Here is a 24,980-nt window from a genome sequence, read left to right on the forward strand (position 1 = left end):
TTGCAAAAACTTTTATACCATTTGTTTCTTTATTACAGATTCTCTCCCTCCCTCCCTCACTCACACACACAGACACACACACACACACACACACACACACACACACACACACACACACACACACACACACACACAAAGTTACAAAAAAAAAACTAGTATTTAAAGATTTGACACTTTTGATTTTTGTCCTAAAAAAAGTGCATTAAAAAATTAATTTTGAAACAAAATGTTGTAAATCGACGTGAAATCAAACTGGATGTCGTATCCACAAAAGGAGATGGTGACATCGTGTTTTTTCACAGCTACATGATGGGGTAACAGGGGTACAGAGCGATGCCACACTGGTTCCTCTTGTTGCGAGCCATCCGGATGAAGCCCTGGTCTCCGAACCGAAGCCCCCAGCTGGACAGAAGGACAAACGTTCATAGAAGATTCAGAAGAAGGGAAGAACGTTGTTCCACATTCATCACTGTTGTTAGTGATGCACAATGGATGCGCATCATTGTTAGTGATGCGCATCCATTGTGCATCACTAACAACAGTTTAGTGTGTAGCACTATTTTTAGTTGTGCAACAATGTTTACGGAGAAGAGAGAAGTAGGCTCATTTTCTCATAGACTTCTATACAATCAGAGAGGAGTCACCCCTGGTGGTCAGCACAGAGAATGCAGCTTTAAGGCCCTTTAGCTTTAGAGAAGAGATGTTCATCCTGGGGTCCGGGACCCCTAGTGGGTCCGCAGAGTTACTGCAGGGGGTCCCCAAAAGTATTTGATCCCAAACTTTTCTTCTTCCAAAATTTAAAATATGTCCAAAAATCCACCTTAACATAATACAACCTATAATAAGCAAACATCAATCTTCCCGTTTGTTTAATATTATGTTGTGATATAACCCTCCACCAGGTCTCTATAGGCCTTGAGGGTCCTTGGCCTGGAAACGTTGAAGACCTCGGGATTAGAGGTTTCCTCCTGTTTATAATAAGCATTAGCCTCAAAGTGAGAACATTATGAGATGAGTCTGATCTGATCCCAGAGCAACTTATTCTAAATGTCAGTAAAGTCTTATTGGAGCGTTTCCCAACTCCACAGATAACGCTCTTCCATCAGCGTTCTAATGGAGGTGAATGTTCCGAGAACTTCATATTATTTTGTCTTCAGAGGAGAAAGAAGCGTCTCTCGATGCTTCTGACACAGTGGGACTGAACCAGCGACAGGCTGCTTTTATGTGACGACCTGCCGGCTCACAGCTGCAGGTCGTCAGTCGTCAGGTGGAACGAACCAACAGGTGAACCTCGGATTCAGCTTCAGGTTCAGATTCAAGCTCATTTACAATTTCTTTAAAAAGGTAAAACTACTGACTAGAGATACGATAGAAACATACAATATAAACTAAGATAATAATCTACTCTTTAGAAAATAAATATTTATTATCCTGGTGAAAAATAACCATAATAAACAGTGTTTGGATATATTTGCTTTGTTTTTTTAACAATATCTCAGATCTATTAAATATACAATACATTTATTTTATGTTACATGTTAAAACTCTTATTACACTTGATACAGTATTTTGACATTAAAAAAGGCAAATTATTTATGGGTGGTAAATCATTTGATTATATAAAAAAGTGTTTCTGTGTAAATTATATAAAGAAACACAGCTTTATTATTTGTATTCCACCATATTAATAGGTGTTTTAATTGATTTTACAGCTGTAGGTGTCCTTTTTAATGTACGATAATTATGGGAAAATAACCTTATTTTGTGGGTTCTCTTTATTCCGTTATTTTTGGGAACCCCAGCTGCACGAATGTGATTTTACTTCATTTGATTGCGGATGTTTCAGGTGTTAACCTCTAAATCTCTGTGTTCATTCCAACACTGATGATTCAGACTAAAACAGACATTTTGAGGTTGGCAGGTTGGTTCTTCATGCACATACATTGGCGACTCCTGAGTTAGACCTTTAGACCTGCAGTCAGCGGTTTGTGGGATCAAACCCGGCTCACCTGTTTTTCACTAGCCAGTAGTCTTGTCCGTCCAGCGTCCCGTAGCCGACCGCCAACACGCCGTGGTTCACTTTCTGGGTGCAGCTCGTGTCATCGTAAACTCCTAAAACAACAACAAAGCCATCTCTTTATATTCACTTTCAATTTTACCAGGAAGTTATTCTATATCTTAAATGTTATATTAAAACATGTTTGCTTTTATTCTGATTTCAATTCACACTTTTTGAAAAAAAGAAAAAAAATTATAGGTTAATTCAGTAAATCACTAGTTTAATTTCAACATTCACGATTATATTAGTTAATTATTCCCAGCTGTTCACAGGTTATAATAACATCAAACTAGTTCCTAGAAACAAACAGTGTTTTTAGTTTTCCGTTTCTGCAAACCGACACCAAAAATACATTCCATCAATACGTTTCATATCAGCTTCCGTTGCAGAAACTAATAACGTAACAATAAAACAAAACAATGTAACTAACGGAAATAAATAACTTTCTCACAGAAAGTTATGCATAAAAAACGCTGTGTGACGATGAAGTCAAAGTTCATATTTGGTTTCACACGGGACATGAACACCATCTTCCTGGGTGAAAGTCCTGTGTTTGTTTGACTCATCTTTACACCTCATAACTTTGAAGAATGGCTTCTTGTGGTTCAGTCACTTGTTCTTATGTTGTTGTTAAAATAATAACGTAACAATACAACTAGCATGAATAAAGACCTACCGCCCTTTGCAGACTTTCTTGTGTATCTGTACGTAACAAACGTAAAAGTTTGGTTTACGTTTGGTTTCACACAGGACATGAACAGCATCTTCCTGGGTTAAAGTCATGTGTTTGTTTGACTCAACTTTACATCTCATAACTTTGAACAATGGCTGCTTGTGGTTCATTCACTTGTTCTAATATTGTCATTAAAATCAAAACGTAAACTTTTGTTTTCACGTTTGGTTTCACAAAAGACACGAACAGTGGTCTCCAGGGTGAGAGTCCTGTGTTTGTGTGACCTACCGCTCCTGTAGAAGGCGAATCTGGGCCGCGTTGCGTCGATCGCCACCGAGATGGGTCCGATGGTGGCGAGCCCCTGCTTCAGGGCGCCCTCGTCGCCTTCGGGCAGGAAGCTGTACGACGAGCAGTTGGCAGCGCGGTTTGCCGCGTTATAGCGGCACTGCTGCATCTGCAACGAGAGCACAAACCGGGTTACAACAAAGTAGCTGAGAGATGATGGATCAGGTCTGAGGTCTGAGGTCTGGACCGAGCCACCAGGGTCACGTCCGTGTTCTGAAACGTACTTCTACAGATTCATTAAAGCAGAAATACTTCCTACGTTCTCCAGCAGGTGAGAACAGAACACCAGTCACTGTATTAAGTGAATATTTCTGATATCAATTGCATTTATTTCCCGGTGAATTGGAGGCGCGACACCTCGGCGAGGCTGAGGCCGCTAGCGGATGGAGTCCCTCCTCCTCCTCCTCCTCACAAACACAGACGAAGCCGGAGAGACGGCGGACCGAGTGAGACAAGCTTTTCCAGCCCGAAGGCTGCGACCGGACGTCTTCACCGCCCACGTCCTCGTCTCACGCTGGAAACCCGACTTCGATCTGGATTCCCCAAAATCCTTTAATTCCTCGTAGACACAAACAACACACTGACCTCCACTTCCTGTTTGTTTTTTGGACCGAAGCCTTCGAAAGAGAACAATTATTCTACTTTCAGAGCAAGAAATCACGTTCAATACGATATACCTGTAAGACAATCTGTCTTTTAAACACAAGAGGAAATAGAGGTTTCTTTTAACAGAAACAAACACAGATTTTCATATTATTCATATAATATTTATTCTTATTATATTCTTAGAAAAGGTTTGACATCATACGTCAAAACTAAAACTATTAATACTTGAGTGTGACACAAACAAGTTGCCAACGTTGAATTTTAGAAGCCTGAACGATAAAAAAAAATATCTATTATATAATATATTAAACATTTAAAGCCCTGCTGATGTAGACGGCTGATTACTTATTTAACAACCAACACTGATGTGTCTCTAATTACATTAACAACGTGCAGATGCAGTTTTATACTAAGATGTACTCCTCAAATAAAAAGCTTTTTTTAATAATACATTCAGGGTATTTTTTATATTATTATTATTATTATTATTATTATTATTATTATTATTATTATTATTATTATTATTATTATTATATTTAGCACTAATGCTGGACTGTGAACGGACTCACACCTGGAGACGATTCGGATATTTGACCTTTTGATTCTGTCACTAATTCCTGTCCATGTTGTTTTTTCCAGGTTTCATGTATTCTCCAAACCCCCCGGGTCAGGACTAGACCAGTAGGACAAGACCGGCGGACTAGACCAGCGGGACTAGCCCAGCAGGACTAGGCCAGCGGGACTAGACCAGGACCCACCTTTCCCTTGTACGGGTACGATGCGTCCGAGTCGATGCCCTGGTTGTCGATGACGTACTGGAAGGCTTGGTGCATGAAGCCGCCGTTGCAGCCGCGGTTGCCGTACTTGCTGGAACAGTCCACCAGGTTTTGGGGGCTCAGGTCCACCAGCTTCCCTGTCTTCTTGGCCAACTGGCCCTCCAAGGCCCCGGCAGCGCTGAAGGCCCAGCAGGATCCACAAGAGCCCTGGATTCAGACGGACGGCGTTACTGTGACGTCATAAACATTTCTTCTTCTTTCTGAGCATCAAAGTTAGAAGAAACACTTCAATTTCCATGTTTGGCAGCAAAACATGAGTTTGTAAAGACGGAGCCGAGTTTAGAGGTTAAAGAAGTCCACCGACTCGTGTTCCTCTGTTAGATTATTATATCCAACACGTTAACACAACAGAAGGAATTCAAAATCAATACTTGAGTCTCTGGTCCAATGAGACTCAGCAGCTCTTCTTCTGTAAATCACTTTTTAAAAGGCAACACTTTTGTTATTATCGCTTTTTCACAAGCAGATCTAGAGGGAAAGGTCACAAATTATGTTTATTTAGTGATTCTTGTCTTTTTCTTTTGTTGTTTCTCTAACTTTGTCTTTAACATCCGTCTGTTAAACTTCAAGAAACAGTTCTTAATGGAATAAATGGACCTCGTCATATTAATGTTATTTACTTTAATTATATAACATTGGTCCTTAAATATTTGACTGTAAGAAGTAAAATATCGAGCTGAGAGAACTCACTAAATATCAGACAAAATATTAAAGTATGAGAGTAGGATCAATGAGACGAGACCACTACAAAGTCTGAGTGTCTCGCTGTAGGAGTTTAAGGTCTTAAACTCGTCTTTGAGGACAAAGTTGTCTCAGAATTATTATTATTAATTATCATCACTGGATGTTTGGGATCTAAGAAGTGATAGTCGGGGGATGATGAAGGCGATGATGAATGCTTTACCTGCATCTTGACGCTGGTCACGCAGCCCTTCTGCCTCCAGTCGACGGTGTCCGGAGCGTCAGCACCCGTCGCCCCGGCGAAGGCCGAGGGCGCCCTCTGGAGGTCGGTGGGGGGAAGGAGGGTGGCGTAGGACTGCAGGATCTCCTCCGGTGTCTGACGGAGCACAAAACAACATCAGCAGCCTCGTGAATATAGATTTTAAAATGTAAACAATTAGATTGGACAGAAATCATCTGATGTAACGAAGAGGAGAAGCACAGCTGAATCTAGCAGATATATAATATATATATATCTATATATAATGACAATATATGATATAATATAGGAGGCAAGCATACATTTCTGTCAATTTTCAAAATGCAAACAAAGACTTCAGCTGTCAAACTGACAGAAATGCTTGCTTCCTTGTTTCATATCCTCGTCGACAGACTGCTGCAGCAGGATTAAAATTAATTAGTCTCACTTCCTCCACGCTCATGTTTTGTTCTTTGTCTTCATCTCTTTCTTTTTAAAAGATGTATGAGAACGTTCCTCATTAAAAGCTTCACGGAGGATAAAATGACAGAAGAAGTTTCCTGATTCTCCACAGAAACAAAGTGGAACTTCCTGTTGGAGCCGTGTTACTAGTAAAGATCAATAAACTCCAATCCAGTTGAATATTTCCTCTCGGAGGTTAGAGGACGCAGACCAAACACCACTTAGTTAATATTCCAGCGAGTCACTCATTAATTTACACCCACAATGCACTTCTCTACATTAGTGTTGGAGGATCAGCGGTCGAGCTCCGAGCAGAAATCATCTCATTACTGCAGCGGAGTCTCAAAGGGGAGAAGCTCAGCTAGTCAGACGAAGTAAAGTTGGACCGGCCGACGGGGCCGACGGGGCCGGAGATCGAGCCCGGTGCCCGCCGGCTCAATCTGCTCATTTACATTCTGCATGAGGTCAAAGCCAAACTTCCTGTCATCTACTTCCTGATTATCCGGAGAGTTCTGTGACCAGACACGGCGACGATCCTCGCCTGGTCGGTGAACGCAGTCGTGTGCGGGCGTTGCCTTTCATTCCCACAATGATGACCTCGCTCCTCCGTATAATTAATCTCTCTAACTAGAGAAACTTCACCAGCAGAATGAGTGTTTAGATCAATCACCCCCCAAGTTAACTTGTAGGAAACTTCCTCTCTCTCTCCCTCTCTCTCAGGCCTTCAGGGCGAACGAAGAATCAAAACCAGAGAAAAGTCTCCCGTCCGACTTTTTACAGTAAAACTATATGAAAACGCTTACGAACGCTCCGTAGACTCTCGCATGGTCTCTGGAACATGACCGGACCAAACTCGGCGAGTCAGCAGGTTTCAACGAGTCGTTTCTTTGTGAAGATGTTTGTTTTTACCTCCGATGTTCCTGAGTCACGTTGTTTTTATTACCTTTATTCATTTCACCCTCATGGGGGTCCGATCTTATCCAAGGTTGTGTTTTAGCCCAGCTCTCAGACTCCTGATTCAACGAATCAACTAACCGTGGACTTCAATCAAGACCTTGATGAGTTGGATCAGTGCTGGGCTAAAACAAAAACCTGGACCCACACCGGAGATAAGCTTGGACCCCCCTGCCTTCTGCCCTGTTAAGTAAGTATGTGTAGTTGGGGGTGAATTCATTAAGATAACTTTGGCTGTGATTGTTCCCGAGCCATAAAAATGAGGTCAGGAAGTGTGTTTTTCAATGAATTTAGATATTTTGGAGGTTCATCCATTGACTGTATTGTGACTGTGTGAGATGTTTTTGTTACGTCGGGAGTTACAACCACAAAGCCACGGACAGAAAGCCGACATGGACTCTTCTATACTCTGCATCCTTCCACCAGCAGGAAAACTAAACATCACCAATCAAACAAACAGGAAGTGATCGGGGACCCACCAGATCTCCCATGTGGTTCATGCTGAGCTCGTAGGTGTGCATCCCCATCGAGGCCTCCAGGTTGTGCATCGTAATCAGCATCAGGTTCTTCTCCCACAATTCCCGGCGTTGCACCTCCTCCGCCTAACGACAAACAGGAAGAACTGGTTATTGGTGATAATTACTCGCGCATCGTCGGCATAGAAACATATCCACATGTCGTGTTTGTTTGTAGTCACTCACCTGATCGCGGTACGTCTTCTCCTGCGTCTTCTTCCACAGATCCCAGTGCATGTCCAGCCGGCCGTCCAACATGGCCGTCGCCCCGACGCACAGACACACGAGCAGCAGGCTCGCCATCATCAGACCTGTTCCAGACGTGGACCACATTACCAGTCAGGACCACATGACCAGTCAGGGCGCCGTGACCAGTCAGGACGGCGTCTGACCTTTTGTCCAGTTGATGCCTGACTTGTTGATTCCCGTCTAGTTGATTCCCATCCAATGGATTCCCAGCAAGTGGATTCCCGTCTAGTTGATTCCTGTCTAGTGGATTTGTGTCTAGTTGATTCCTGTCTAGTTGATTCCTAGTTGATTCTTGTCTAGTGGATTCTTGTCTAGTGGATTCTCGTCTAGTTGATTCCTGACTAGTGGATCTGGTCTCGGGTCTGTGGTTTCTGGGAAACTCTGGTGTGTCTTAAGAGTGTGTTGCGTTTGCCAGCAGCAGGTTCGGTATCACTTCCACATTTTTAACCATCGTGTTGCGCATAAATCTGTCACCAGACCCAAAGTGATGAACAAACAGGAAACTGTTTCATCGTTTTTACACGATCAGCTTCAAATAATCAGCTTTCATAAAAGAGCAGGTAGGTTAAATATAATATAATACATAAACACTGTATAATCACTCACAGTACGTTGAGTATAAAGACTACAAACATGGACACGTTTCTGTTTATCTTCTAAAATATGACAAAAAGACACATCTGACCCACACCTGTTGTACATGTATACTTATACATACTTATACTAATACATATCATTATAGTGTAACACGATTACATTATTATTGATCATTATTTCCCGTCACTGTAAGAACCACACCTGCAGTCTGGGGATTAAAACGCACCTTAAACACAGAACCGAAAGTAAAAGCAACTTCGCCTTAAAGCGTTTTACTTAAGAAACAAGCTGAATATTTACACACATTCATATTATTTTACATATTTATAAAAGTATTTGAACTTGCCTTGGACAGTCGGAGTCATCGCTGCTTCTGTGTTGATCTCTCTCTCTCTCTCTCTCTCTCTCTCTCTCTCTCTCTCTCTCTCTCTCTGGGTTTCCTGCCTGGTTTTATGTTGAAAGGGTCACGTGGTGCGTTGCACTTCTTCCTGGTGAAGCTGATGAGGAGGAACTAGTGTGGGGAAACACGTCTCGGTTCTGGACTCATCTGGTTTTACCGCCTCAGAACCGGACCAGAGGATCACACGGGACTAACGGAGACCAGAGGAGAGGCCACGTGGTCTCATTTAGCCTCTAATTACACTAAAACAACTACTAAATATTTATGTATTTGCAAAGGTCTAAAGTCCCACTAGCGGCCCCTTGAGGCCGTGATGTGAATTACGGCTCCGAATCCAAACAAATAAGGCATTTTTATTACAAATTAATTATGTAATTATTATAATATTATAATAATACTACAGATGATTTTGAAGGTCACCACACAGTGTGGCGACACGTGTCAGATTATATTCAACTAAAGCGGGTTTCATTAAAGCTAATAAGACCTGAAGTATTCTCATCATGTGTTTGTTATCAGCTCTTTGAGACGGGAAGACATTCTGCATTATTCTACCTTTACAGACGTTGTTTAACACATTCAAATCATTTCTGAATATAATATAATATATAAAATAATATTAATCATATAAAATAATATTTTGGATTTATCTTTGGTTTCTATGATATATAATACCATTCTTTTATTAACACGACTTGGGTTCGGAGACTTTCTTCATGTCTTTTCATGCAGCTGCGTTTGTTCGCACCTTAAAGGTGAGACTTCAGACTTTTCTTTTTCAGAGGGGCCACAATCGTCCCAAAAGGGCTTAGTTTACTGCAGTAAAGTCTTCTAGACTTCTTAGAAAGTGGTTCCACATCTGGAATTTAGCAACACGCTTCTTTCCCCGTTTCTTTGGATCACAATGAGGAAATCCATTTAACTTCAAAATGAAAACTTTATTCATAGAAAACATCAGTTTACATTTGTTTGATCATCAGGAAAGTGTTGAATAGAACAAAAGCAACAAAAATGGACATTTTAAAGGGAAGCGACTCCGAGGAGCCCTCATTGGCCAGCAATGTTTCCTTACACGGTGGATTTAAATGTAAGTGTGTGTGTTCTGGTTGGGCGGTACCAACACCAGGTCCTGGAGGTACTGAGTCTGTTTATGGACCACAGTGGAGGTCTCGGGGTTACAAAGTGCTTCAAAAAACGCAAGAAATCCAAAACATTTTTAAGACATTCAGCCCTTTCCGTCGCCGGAGGAGCTTCTTCTTTTCCTGTTTATTGCTCGTTGAATATTATATCTGCTGTGTAAACAAAGTAAAAACGTCTGTTATTTTTTGTAGTGATCGCTGATGACGGAGTCGTGGATGTTTTATAGAACTGGACCTCAAGATGCCGCCATTTCAGTACGATGGGAAATGATCAGAAAGGTTTCCAACTTCCTGAATCTAAGCCGAGATTTAATCCCACCATGCATCTGGGTCCATACATCAACCAATGAGAAGGGAGGGAACTGGTTTTTAATTTTCTGGGCTTAAAGATCAACCATGAAAGCAACTCAAAATCATGTTCCCATCCAACTGAACTAAACTCACAATTACGTTTCCATGGAAACTTATTTTATTCCATCACAGTTTAAAAATATGTAGTTAACAAACAAAACAAAACAAAACAAAACAGAACACACATTATGGTTCAGGCAGCCAAACTACTACGACAATTAAACAAAGAAAACAAAAATGCAAAAACCGACCTGGTCCTAGCGGGACGCTAACACCCGTCTCCCGGTGAACTTCATGTTTTTCGGGGGAAATTTAAATGAATTTAAAAGTTAGCGGGGCTCCAGCTCTATAACACATCCGTAGTTGCAATGAACTCTGGGTACATTTTCAAGTGTATTTCTGTGCGTAGTAGTCAAAGCGTTGTCGTCGTTGCCCTCACATGACCGGGTAGCTGGCCAGGTTGGCGATGCCACACAGGTTGTCACGGTTACGAGCCATCATGATGTAGCCCTGCTTGCCCCAGGTCTCGCCCCAGCTGGAGAGAGAGAGAGAGAGAGAGAGTCAGACAACATCCATCGGTTTGTGGCCAGCAGGGGGCGCTAGTAAAGAGGCCGGAAGGCCTTTCAGACCAGCGACGAGTCCCACCTGTTCTTGACGATCCAGAACTTCTTCCCCTTGGTGTTGACCCCGAAGCCGACCGCCAGCACGGCGTGGTTGATGTCGTCTTTGTTACAGTTGCGGTCGTAGTAAATGCCTGGAACCACGATGGCGGAGAGGAAGAGTGAGTTAGTTCGGATGTTGTGTTTTATTTGTTCCCATTAAACTATAAAGTGTGGAACATATGGAGGAGGGACCAGACCTTTGCTGTAGAACTGGAAGGAGCTCAGCGTGGCGTCGATGCCAACCGAGACGGGTCCGTGCTTGAACAAGGCCACGGCGAGCGCTCGCTCGTTACCCACCGGCACCTCGTTGTGGTCGGAGCACTGCGCGGCCACGGCCGATGAGTTGTAGCGGCATGGCTGGTCCTGAACGCAACACAGAGGAGGACGCTCGGTTCACATACATTCACTTTAGGGAGAAAATGTTCATTATAGCTGAACGATGCAACATCTCTATGTTTGCTAACCTCAAGTAGCAGCTTGTAATGCTACATCAGTAACCGAATGTTAAAGAGACCTGTTGGAGGGACCCCCAAGGCCTACAGAGACCCGGTGGAGTACTTTGTAATGATGTATGAATGCAATGCTAAGACATTAAAATAATAATTGTTGACAGATTCATATTTTAATTCTGTTTTGGCATTTCTACATCACAATTTCTCAACATAATATTAAACTAACAGGAAGATTTATATTTGCTTATTATAGGTCGTATTCAGGTGGATTTTTGGACGATCTTTGGAAGAAAAAAGTTTGGGATCAAATCCTTTTAGGGACCCCCTGCAGTAACTCTGCGGACCCTCTAGGGGTCCCGGACCCCAGGTTGAAGATCTCTGATTTTTGATGCTTCCAGGTTCACAAATGTGATGATTGTCCTTGTTACAATGTCGTTAATGTAATATTTTCGACGTTGGGAAGTTTTCTTTTCTCTTTTTTTCTTCATGTTTTACTGAACAAAAAGATGAACTAATAATGAAAGTGATGATTGTTTGCAGTTGATCTACTGTCACATTCATGTGATCACAGTTGGTTACTGGTATTTAAACAGCGTCTTCAGCGTTTATTACCATTAACAAACAGCTGATCAGAGGAATAAAACAGGAAGTGTATTTGCTCTGTAAGATGAGGGAAAGTTTCGGTCGCTGCTTGAAGGTCGGAGTGGAACAAAGAAGCGTGACTGACAGGCGAGCAGGAAGCGCTCTGGTTTCAGTCTTACTTGGTAAACAACCGGTTTCTGGAAGTTACGTCATTCACCTCATTTTTTGGTGTCATTCAAACCTGCATGTTATTGGAAGACTTAGTGATGAATGCTGATCGTTAAATGAGAAGATCAATTCCTCTCTCATGTTTATATGTTCAATATGAAGGTTAGCATAGCTTAGCATAACGACTGGAAACAGGGGGAAACAGCTACCATAGCTTGTTGTCACTTTTATGTGTTGAAACAAACACGTGTTACTATGTGAGCTTTAGAGGTCTGGACTCCTTCTGCTGCCCAGGGACCCCCCTCAGACCTCAAGTCCTGAACCGTCACAGCCTTAAATGATGTCAGCTGGTAAATGTTTGAGCTCAAAAACACGTATCTGTAATCGTGGGTTTTTATTTATTATGTATTTTACCATCTGATCTGAACGTTTTCCAGACTTCAGTCGTTCCAGAGGAGAATAATTACGGATGGTTGATGATGCCTCGTGGCCAATGAGACGGGTTCTAGTTGTGGTTCATGGCCACAGAACAGGAAGTCACGCCAACACGCCTGGCACATGACAGGAAAGAGAAAGGTGGTGGCCCTCAGTCTAGGAGTCACATGTCTGGGTCTCACCTCTCCGACGTACGGGTACGCCTCCTCCGAGTCGATGCCGCCGTTGTCCTGCACGTACTTGAAGGCGTTGGTCATGTATCCGCCGCCACAGCCGTCGTTCTCCGTCACACAGTCCACCAGGTTCTGGGGACTGAGGTCCAGCAGCTTCCCCGTCTTCTTGGCCATCAGGCCCTCAAGGGCCCCGGCCGAGCTGAAGGCCCAGCAGGAGCCGCAGGAGCCCTGTCAGGAGGTTCGGATTGTTAGACGTTTTAAGGCCCCGCTGGTGACAGATGAATAATCCAGCAGCTCAAAACTTTCCTCAAACTTCAGTTCAATTGTTTGTGAAAAAAAGATCTCAAGATGGCGTTTATGAAACTGTGATAAAATCTTTTTCGGTTAATTGTTTAAATATTTTATAGACCAAATAATTGGCAGATTAATCATAATAATGACACAGCACTTTAACGCCACATTAATATCTAATCAGCTGATGACATGAAAAACAAAAGGCTTGTTTCTTCTTGAGTCTGCCCACTAGGAGGCAGACTTTGACCACTCTGATTAAGACGTGTGTGAGGACGTGTGAGTGTGTGTGTGTGTGTGTGTGTGTGTGTGAGTGTGTGTGTGTGTGATAACGTCCTCCATAAACTGTCATTGCGTTTAGATAAAAAATGTCCCTGACTTCAAAAAACATATTACAACATAATAACTAATTAATATTTTTAATATATTTATTTTCATTAATTTTATATGAATATTTTTAAATCATCGTCCTATAAATATGTTTTTCTAAAAAGTATCTTCCTGTTTCTGTAAAGTATAAAAAAAGAAAATCTTTTCTGGATTGTTTAGAGTTTCGAGTAAAATAAGCAAAATTATTTGTTTATTTAACACTAAAACTAAACATCAAGGTCAATAAACAAAGTTGGAACAATTAAACTGACATTATTTATTAATTATTAAAAGATGAAACAATTCAAAATGAAATATTAACGCTGCCGAGTCGTCGGCGCTTCGTTAGATATTCTGCCTGCTGGCAGGAAGCACAGATGTACAACATATTTATAATATCTATCTACTTCCTGTTTGACTCTTAATGACTAATTACGTTTAATCACCGGCTGCTTCCTCCAGCAGCTCGAACAATATCTACTTCTTTTAGAGGAAGGTTGTAACTGGAGGAGAACTGGAGAATATTTCCAGGTAAATTTTTCTTTTTGGAAAAGAGAAAATAACATTCAGCACATTCTCATAATCTCATTCAGCATGTTTGAGTTCTGCAGCTCGAACATGTTGGAGGACGATTTTGGACATGAATGAAAAAATACTTTTGGCTGTTTGAGAATTTCATGAGAACAATATAATAAAAAAACACAACTGGAGGCTGAAAGATATGGAGCTCAAAGCTGTCTGTTATAATATCAACGTATTAATGGTGTTTCCATAATGATTTGCACAATTGACTTCAATCATGTTCAGGTAATAAAAACGTACTGAAAAATAGATAAAAAATGATTTCTTATATAATATTTAATTGGAGTTTACGTTTTTTTCAGCTCAGTCAGAGATGTATTAGATCGTTGTTTGAAGTTATGTGATATAATAACCAGAATAATGTCCAAGATCCTCCACTGGGGGGCGTGATGAGTCAATCTAACGCAGGACTTTCACCCAGGAGATCACTGTTTGATTTAATGCTCGGTTCGTAATGTTTCATAAGAAAGTCGCCTGGTTATTGTTTATTTATGCTATATCGTTATTTTCTACCAAAGCTACAATGTTTTTTCTCACGTTAACCATGTTGACTCCCGGACGTATTTATGAAAATACAAAACCAGTTTTTTTTTCTGGGTTGCTTTCTGTGTTTGTTTACGTCACAGATTAATATCTCGTCTGTCGGTTAATGAGAAAGGTTAAAAAAAATAACATAACTTCCTCAGTTGTGAGAAACTGACTTCCTGTTTTGATTGTTATGAACTGCAACATTCATTTCTCTTCTGTAATTAATGTCTGTCTCTTTGGTTGCTGTGCTACAGGGTAGATTTATTCATCAGCTCTACGTAATCGTAACTTACTCTGTTCAAACTTATATCTCTAAAATTGCACATACACCTATTTAATTTAGAATAAATGTCAGGAACCTTCATTTACACACAAAATGTATACACCAGGCCTGTTGGGGGTGCACTAGAGGATCTCTGACCTGGTTCTTCACCGGGGTCACCATGCCCTTCTTGCGGTAGTCCAGAGATTTAGGGAGTTTGGACAGCTTGTCGTCCAGAGCCATGTTGAAGCGTCGCTCTCCGTTCACGGGGATCTGCAGACCCATCATCTTCTCAGACACTTCCTCCGACGTCTGCGAGGACGGAGAAGCAGTTTAACGTTTCAGCATTAACATTGAGTTTCATCGTTAACGTTGATTTTCATCGTTAACACCGAGTTTCATCATTAACATTGAGTTTCATCTTTAACACCGAGTTTCATCTTTAACACCGAGTTTCATCGTTAACATCGAGTTTCATCGCTAACATCGAGTTTCATCGTTAACATCGAGTTTCATCATTAACATCGAGTTTCATCGTTAACATCGAGTTTCATCAATAATATTGAGTTTCATCGTTAACATCGAGTTTCATCATTAACACAGAGTTTCATCGTTAACATCGAGTTTCATCATTAACATCGAGTTTCATCTTTAACATCGAGTTTCATCATTAACACCGAGTTTCATCAATAACATTGAGTTTCATCGTTAACACTGAGTTTCATCACTAACGTCGAGTTTCATCATTAACATCGAGTTTCATTGTTAACATTGAGTTTCATCGCTAACATCGAGTTTCATCGTTAACATCAAGTTTCATGTTAACACCCAGTTTCATCGTTTACATCGAGTTTCATCATTAACACCAAGTTTCATCAATAATATCGAGTTTCGTCGTTAACATTGAATTTCATCGTTAACATCGAGTTTCATCGTTAACATCGAGTTTCATCGCTAACATCGAGTTTCATCGTTAACATCGAGTTTCATCGCTAACATCGAGTTTCATCATTAACATCGAGTTTCATTGTTAACGTTGAGTTTCATCGTTAACATCAAGTTTCATCGTACAGTTTCATTGTTAAAACCGAGTTTCATCGTTTACACTGAAGTTTCTCCATCAAACGTGAAAGTAACGAGCGAGACGTTGCTCCACTGACAATAGACGGTTAATGTCGCTCAGCGACAGGAATGATGTAAATGTGTTGGGAACGAGACGAGGATTTATTTTTAGACTTAAGACGACGAAGAAGAAGATGCGGAGGATTTCCTTCAGCAGGCTGAAGGAGGACGAAGAGTAGTTCATTAAAAGGTGGTTTAACAGTCAACTTCAGAGAGAAAAGTCAGATTTCTGCAACAAAGACATGAAAATAAAAACATACAACATTTACAAGACGGTGACGTAAAGAAAAGAAGCAGACGAGGATTTAAGAGCAAAACAGGAACGGACAGAAATTACGATATTGAGTCGTCATTTCTGTCGTCTTTTTCATTATTTTAATTGAAACACATCCTTCGTTCCTGTTTCTACACACACACACACTTCGGTGGGCTGCAGCAGCAGGAGTGAATCAGAAAACAGACGACAGCAGCTGAAAGCAGCTGAGGAGAAAATGAATTTGAACGCAGCAGGCGGATCAATCATCACTCGCTAGCTGCTAACGGCGGTTGAATCTGCAGCTGAAAATGGGTCAACGCCGACTGATCTTCCACAGCTGCGACAAATTAGTCGCACAATTAATTAGAAACTATTTTTAATCACCAAATTATCATTTTCAGTAATAATATTTGGAGCATTAATAGAGCAGCAAAACGTCTAGCTGAACAAACACAGGACTTTTACTCTGAAGACCCGAGTCCGTGTCCCAAAGGGTTCATTTATGTTGAAATAAACTCCACAGGAAGTGAGGTTTAGGCAACACAACCACTTTAGTTGAGTTTAGGAAAGGAGTAACAACGACTTGTGTGATTAGCGAGTCACATGACTAACGCTATCCCTCTATTTACATTGCATCTGTTGCTCTACCCAGAATGCAGCGGGTGGCAGGAAGGCTGATAACGTGAGTGTGTGTGTGTGTATGTGTGTGTGTGTGGGACTCACCATGTCGCCCAGCTGGTTCATCCCCAGCTCGTAGGAGTGCATGCCCAGCGCCGCCTCCTGGTTGTGGGCCTCGATCAGGCGCATGTTCTTCTCCCAGACGGCCCGGCGGAGCCCCTCCTCACCCTGAGACCAGCAAGAGCAACGAGTCAGTCCGGGTCAACACAGAAACCGGACACGAAAGAAACTCACGTGGGATTCTGGGGACCGGATGTATGAAAGTCTGCATTTATGTTGAAGAAGGCTTAAAACCATTTCATGGTTTATTTCAGAGGTCTTCAACGTTTTCAGGCCAAAGACCCCCAAGACCCAGTGGAGGGACCCCAGAGGCATACAGAGACCCGTTGGAGGGACCCCCTAGGCCTATCGAGACCCGGTAGAGGGACCCCCTATTACATATCATATAAAACTGTGTTCCTTATTAAACAATAAGGAGTACTTTTGGACATATTTACATTTTTGGAAGAAAACAAATTTGGGATCAAATCATTTCGGGGACCCTCTGCAGTGACTCTGCGGACCCTCTAGGGGTCCCAGACCATAGGTTGAAGATCTCTGGTGTATTATATGATTATTTCTTTGGACAAGGTCACAGTAATGGAGTCATCTCTTTTCCCCAGAGGTCACATGGAGGTCACGACATATGCAGATTCTTTAATCACCTATAATGACATTTCCTGTGTTCACACACCTGAGTGATCTGGATAAGTAGAGCACATTTACCTTTTAATTAGCAGGAAAAGGAGCTCTCCGTGTTTCATTAACGAGGCCAATTAAGGCGCCGACAGAACCGTCACACAGGACTGTAATTTGAGTTAACATATTGCTTTCTCCTCTATTTCTGGACTATTTGCTCCTCATCACCGCTTTAAGTGTCCGTTATGAGGACGGGAGCGACGCCGTGTTCGTCGTCACGACAACCATCAGCATCACTATAATGATTATTTCTATCTCCATATCCATTCCAGTAATGGAAAATGCAAATGAAGCCAAGAGACTTTGATTGTATTACAGTGATGTCACTTCAAGGAGGTTTGAATGATGGAGAGCGGCGGACGAATACTGATGTACGGAGTATTTTCTGCTGAGTCATGATAACGCACGACGTTAACGAGCACGCTAATACACAAACATTCAAATGGATACATGGATTCGCGCCCACGCACACACACACACTCACACACACACAGCTGTGCAGTGGTGACCTCTAGCCGGAGGTGAGGAGGTGGACCAGATGCTCAGCGAGCGTCCAGGAAGTAAATCTGTAGTCCTCTCTGATTTAATGCCAACTAAACTACGTTTCCCTCCTCCTTCACGGCCAGCAGCGAAAACAAAGTGGTTTAAATAAGACGACTGAGCATTTTAGCACCCGGAATCAGATTTCCCACCCGAGTTTCCTCTCGGCTCACAGCTGTCTGCAGAACGCTTCCAAACCAAACCTCGGTAGAAAAGTGAATAAAGGGGTTTCTGTTCAACATTAAACCTCCAGAATCAAATGAGCAAAGTCACTTTGGTCAAAGTGTCTCTGCAGCCTGCTGGAAACCCACTTGTCTGATATACTGGTGACTGTAAACTCATTGTCCTGCTTTACTTTCAGTTCTGATTCCATCTTAGACGCTTCTTCAGCCAGAACAAGGAAGTAGAGCAACCGGTGCCGGCTCGCCTATCTGGTTTTACTTGGCTCAACACTGAGTTCCTGCAGCACAGAGCCTCTGTTGTGTGGTTGGTAGAAGGAAAGCATGGTGGCATAATTCAACATGTGTGTTAAAGTAAAACAATCATTCACACGTTTACCATGTTCAGTCATGTTTTGGTTTCCAGGCTGGAGGAATTCTGCAGCTCTGAGTTTCTGCATACGGAGTCAGATTTGTAGAGTTTTATAGGTTTTGTAGGTTTCGTAAACCTTCTGGGTAAATGTGAGTTCAGATGTGAGCCGTGGTCTTTTTATAAAACCGGAGGCTTCCCCACAAGCCAGAACACAGAGATATGAAAGAATGAAGCTTATAGATTAATCTGGTCTTTATCTCACTGTGCAGCAACGTTTCCTCCGGTTCAGAAGAGACTTTCCTCACAGAACCAAGACTGACAGTCTTTAGGGATCTTTCTGGTTCCAGACCTCCTCCCCCCATAGTGGACTCCACAGACCCCCGTAGTGGACTCCACAGAGACTCACCAGACCGTTGTATTCCTTCCGGTGTGTCGTCCTCCACTCGTCCCACTCGGCGTCCAGAGACGCTTCGTCCAGGTGACTCCGGGCCGACGCCGCCAGCAGCAGCAACACGCAGACACACGGCAACATCCTGCAGCAACGACAACACAAACCTCATCAAACACAGAGTTTAGTTTCCCGCCTCACAGCCGTTTGGGAAAAAGTCTCCATATCTACTTCTTCTCCGTGTTCATGGACACCAATCATCAATGTTTACGTGTCGCTCACCACAACTTTAAACTAACGTGTTCCAGTTGGAGGGATCGTTCATGCACCACGTTATGACATCAGGCTATGACATCACGCTATGACATCACGCTACAAAACCAACGTTCGTGTTAGACGACTAAACCTCTTAGCTAGTTGATGAAATCAAATTATCAGCTGCTCCTGTCTCACTTTAAGCTGCTGGTTTCCTTTAACGGTGATGCTGTGATGAACCGAGCTGCTTCCCACACACACACACACACACACACACACACACACACACACACACACACACACACACACACACACACACACACACACACACACACACACACACTGTTATCTCTCGTCTGGTTTCACTCTTCACTGATTTCATGCAAATGTCAGCATTTAAATAGCAGCGAGTCGTCGACTAAGCAAATCATCTACAGTTCCTCTGAGAAAATAAATATGTGAGTCGCTGTACGAGTCTTTGTCGAGGAATTCTCCTTGTAGTTTCTTTGTGCCTTGGAAATGAACTTTTCATCTATATATCTTCCATTTGTCTCCTTTAAGGCTGCAGCTCTGATTTCATAAACTGGGTCAAAATCATCCTCTAATCCTAATCCTAATCCTGTCAACACTGATGGCTTTCTCACACAAATACTCCTGAAGATCTGAGTCGTAATTCAAAAGGACAGAAATCAAATCAGTGTTTCCAGTCACACAAGTTGGTTTGAGTTTAGTTCAGGAATCAGTGTTGCTCCGGTTTCTCTCTGAAAGCAAGAATTCACCAAAGCGAAAGTAAAACAAACTTTACCTCAGTCCAAAAGTTTGATGAAGTTTGATGAAGTTCTGAGTGTGAAGATCTTCCTGCTTTGACAAAGTAGGTCAGACTGAGAGTTTATATGGTTGGGTTTTGAGGAAGTGGACTGGGAGCTCCTGGTCGAGGCGGAGCCTCTGTGTTTTCCTGGCAGGGGAATTACATCTGGTTTCATTCAACCAGCCCTGAAACGGATGATGTCAGGTGTCGTGTTACACAGACACGTCTGGAAGTGAACCCCGCTGCATTCTGGGACCCTGGCTAAAAAATGAATGAAGGCTGCTGGATTTTTCATAACTTTGGCTTCCTGGACGACAACACAACCTGCAAACATCACATCTGTGTTATTCAACGGACTCACTGTGAAATATAAGAGCTGAAGAATCAATATCATGTGAAAAGAAAACTTTCTTTCATTCTCCCAAAATCCCAAACATCTCATATTCAACCAGATGTGATGAAAGTGGAGAGATTGTGTTTATTTGTCATATTTAAAAAATCTGTTTAGATCGACTTCATATTTATGTTTTTGTGAGATTTTCTTTTGTGTTTCTGTTAATAAATAACTGGTTTTGGCCGTTCAGCTGCTGGAAACTTTCTCTGCATCACTTCAGTTTATTATTATATTGACAGTTTATTACATTGATACGATAAATACTAAAACTAACATCGTTCACCTTTAATTGAAGACAATTAATTAGAAACGTGATGCTATAGAAGGATAAAAGGAGCGTCTGAAACCTAATTCATTCAGTCATTTTAGAAAAAATTAACGAAGGTTTGTGTTGGAGCTTTCTTATCCAAATCATAATAATAACAACACACACGGAGGGATTATTGTTGCATCTGTCGATCCATTCTTGGTTTATTATTTATGAAAGTCTTCATACTACTTTGAGTCTTCTTGGCTGACACATTTCTACCATTTATGTATTATGTCCTGAACATTATAAAGTAAACTTGTCGGATGCCACTCTAACATGTTGCATATTTCAGAAGGAGAGCAGAGACGAGTTTTTAATATTAATAGTGCATGAAAACTTCATATCAGACTTAATCACAAGCGACGGCCAAAATAGATCTTTACAATATTCATTTTCTGTGTCATCGTCTGGTTTTTGGAGGATACGTACTTCCTCATGTCTCTGTGTGTATATATATATATATATACCGTAAATATGTGTGTGTGTGTGTGTGTGTGTGTGTGTGAACATGTGGTGTGACTCCTATAGTCATACATGTAGTCACTAATCTAAATATACGAAGGTCCCGAGTAGCTCATATGATACATGTCTGAGTTACAGCAGCTTCCTCACACACGATGAGGTCTGGTCAACAGGAACATGTAGTACTACTACTAGTACTACTACTACTGCTACTACTACGACTAGGTTCAGGTCTCTGCAGGCCCCTCATTACTATCAGTCTGATTGATTGATGCTGTTTTTCTTTGTCCTGCTGTATCTCACCAGACCCCCGTCAGACCCCCTCAGACCCCCTCCAGGTTTCTCTATGGCCACTTTAGATAATGAGACGCGTGGACGATAGTGTCCCCATTGATCCATCATCCAGGATCCAAAGGGGGGCGGGGGACTACGGGCCGTGATAGATGTATAATCCAATATTCCTGACTAAGGAGGTTAAACGGTCGATGGCTCTATTTTTATCTGCAGTGTTGGAAAATCTTTGAATATCTTTATTGTCTGATGTTTAAAATGTTTTTCTCTTTATTATGTTAATGTTGTCATTGATTGGCTGTTCACATGCACACTAATATTACATTATAGTACCCTAATATTACACTAATATTACATTATAGTACACTAATATTACACTAATATTACATTATAGTGCACTAATATTCACAATTATTGCTCATGTAAACGACATTCTGTTTGAATATTCCAAGTAAGGATTTATTCCGAATCTATCATTTTCTGATTCTATGAGATAATCTGATAATCTGGAAACATTGAAGTGTCACACATTAGTTTCAAACTAGTCCAAGTCCAAGTCCATGTCCAAGTCCAAGTCCAAGTCCAAGATGTTTGAGTCCGGTCAGAACCAGGCCGTTTTGTCGTGTTTTTGTTTAAATTTTGCAGCAATTTTAATCCAAACCATTTTTACTAAAACTAACCAAGTAGTTTTGTTGCCTTAATCTGACTATGTAGTTTTGTAGAGTATTTTGTTTTGTTTATTTTGTCACAGGTGGACCCAAGACCGGGTCGGGACCCAAAGGTGGGCCTAAGACCGGGTCGGGACCCACAGGTGAACCCAAGACCGGGTCGGGACCTGACTGTGGGTTGCAGGAGATTTCATTAGGGTCGCCATAAATTTGCAGAATTTCTTCCATTGTCTTTTATTTAACATTTATTTTTGCAGTTCACCTTCGAGCCACATGGGGAAGCCTGAATGTCCGTATTGTTCTGATAACTATTACCTGCTTGTAACAATGATCCTCATATAAAAGTGAACATCCTGTTTTACTCTTAACCTGAAAGCATTGATTGTGATCTCATTTGTAAAGTAATTAACATGTTTAAAAGTTTTCAATAACACGCAAAAAACTAAGTTATGATTTATCAAATTTACGTCTGCTCAAAAAGCTTGAGGCTATAAAATAAGTTACGCGGGAATGGCAGTAAAAATACTCTCAAATTCTGGCAATTTGTGTGTGAAAAGTTCTCGAGAAAGAAAGTTTGTGAAACGGGTGTCTGACGTTGAACTGCATGTAAACGGGATTATTCATGTTTTATTCCTCTTCACTGACCGGGTTTACGGTTCAGTTGGATTATTGTGTATCATTTGTCTCCGTGACGATCTGTGGGAGGAAGTTGGAGGCCCAGTTTGAAGGTGAATTCTGGAACTGGAAGCCGCTCGGCTCCCAGCATGCTCTGCTGCCGTCACGTGATCAACACGCTGACTCAGCGCATCACCAGATGCATTACAGAAGTGAGTCGGCTCTCTAATAACGAGAAGTGAAGTTACGTCACTGCAGAGAAACATCCCGTTTTCTATATGCGTCCCGATCCATACGAGTCCACTCCACAGGAGAGGGGCCGGGTTACGTAACGGTCCTGCTGGTCCCCCCTGGAAGTGGATTGTGTTAGATTCTTGCCTCCTGCCAATCTACTGAGAGGCTTTAAATCCTGATCTGTGTGCACTTTTCAGCGACCGGTCCGAGATTACAACCGCAGACGCCGAGCAGCTTTGACAGGCTCGTTTGATTCCAGCAGATTAGAACGTTGTCTTTTTGTTTCATCTCAGCTCAGATCGTTTGTTGAGGCAACAACAGGAAGAAGTTGTTGTTGTTTGAGGCGTAGACTTTTTATTTATTCTCTTTGTGAAGGCGTGTGAACGTTTTAGAGCTCATTCAAAGGAGAACAAAGTTCACTGAAGTTGAACCATTTCTGCATATTTGATGTGAACACCGGAACGTTACAGTTACTTCATTCTTCTTCCACATTTTCCAACGTAGAAGCTCATTAATCTGCTGAAGACGTGTGTGCTCACATTTCTATTCATAACTTTAATACTAAATATTCAACATTTTTCATTAAATCTTCCCCATTCAAATATATATGGATCATATGAATTATATATATATATTTATTATAATTATCATATATTTCTTTAACTCTACCTCCTTCAAACACATTTAAAGACTTTAATTAGAATTAGAATTATTCCACAGCTTCCAGACGTTCATACTAATTAATCCTGTTAACCTCACATTCTTTGACATCTGTGTCCTTCGGGTCAATTTCACCTCAACTATTCAAACCTCTAGGAAGTGATTACATTGTTACTCAGGTTTATGCTTCGGGTACGTCATGATAAACACATGTTTTCAACCAAAATAACCCACAACATAAAACACAACCCATAACCCCATAACATAAAACATAACTCATAACATAAAACATAACCCATAACATAAAACATAACCCATAACATAAAACATAACTCATAACATAAAAAACATAACCCATAACATAAAACATAACTCATAACATAAAATCATAACCCATAACATAAAACATAACCCATAACATAAAACATAACCCGTAACATAAAACATAACTCATAACATAAAACATAACCCGTAACATAAAACATAACCCATAACATAAAACATAACCAATAACATAAAACATAACTCATAACATAAAACATAACCCATAACATAAAACATAACTCATAACATAAAATCATAACCCATAACATAAAACATAACCCATAACATAAAACATAACCCATAACATAAAACATAACTCATAACATAAAACATAACCCATAACATAAAACATAACTCATAACATAAAATCATAACCCATAACATAAAACATAACCCATAACATAAAACATAACCCATAACATAAAACATAACTCATAACATAAAACATAACTCATAATCCCATAACATAAAACATAATCCATAACATAAAACATAACTCATAACATAAAACATGACTCATAACATAAAACATAACCCATAACATAAAACATAACCTATAACCCCATAACATAAAACATAATCCATAACATAAAACATAACTCATAACATAAAACATAACCCATAACATAAAACATAACCCATAACATAAAACATAACTCATAACATAAAACATAACTCATAACATAAAACATAACTCATAACATAAAACATAACCCATAACATAAAACATAACTCATAACATAAAACATAACCCATAACATAAAACATAACTCATAACATAAAACATAACTCATAATCCCATAACATAAAACATAACCCATAACATAAAACATGACCCATAACATAAAACATAACCCATAACATAAAACATAATCCATAACATAAAACATAACTCATAACATAAAACATAACTCATAACATAAAACATAACCCATAACATAAAACATAACTCATAACATAAAACATAACTCATAACATAAAACATAACTCATAACATAAAACATAACCCATAACATAAAACATAACCCATAACATAAAACATAACTCATAACATAAAACATAACTCATAATCCCATAACATAAAACATAACCCATAA

At 40.8% G+C, this 24,980-nt stretch overlaps 1 protein-coding gene across 1 annotated transcript; it reads right to left on the reverse strand.

Annotated features, from left to right (window-relative positions):
• Positions 1–266: 266 nt before the first annotated feature.
• On the reverse strand, positions 267–20,061 carry LOC311024870 (uncharacterized protein). The gene is made up of 16 exons (XM_084027445.1): positions 19,923–20,061; positions 18,881–19,007; positions 16,711–16,833; positions 14,769–14,921; positions 12,587–12,805; positions 10,965–11,130; positions 10,751–10,859; positions 10,545–10,640; positions 8,562–8,599; positions 7,556–7,680; positions 7,334–7,456; positions 5,424–5,576; positions 4,442–4,666; positions 3,021–3,186; positions 2,010–2,112; positions 267–402 (listed from the first exon to the last, which is right to left on the reverse strand). The coding sequence occupies exons 2-16, from the start codon at positions 19,004–19,006 to the stop codon at positions 303–305; spliced, it is 2,025 nt and encodes a 674-aa protein (XP_083883571.1). The 5' UTR covers position 19,007; positions 19,923–20,061; the 3' UTR covers positions 267–302.
• Between the last annotated feature and the right edge of the window lie 4,919 nt (positions 20,062–24,980).

The sequence above is a fragment of the Eutrigla gurnardus genome (genome assembly GCF_963514095.1).
Source record: "Eutrigla gurnardus genome assembly, chromosome: 14".
Classification (NCBI taxonomy): domain Eukaryota; kingdom Metazoa; phylum Chordata; class Actinopteri; order Perciformes; family Triglidae; genus Eutrigla; species Eutrigla gurnardus.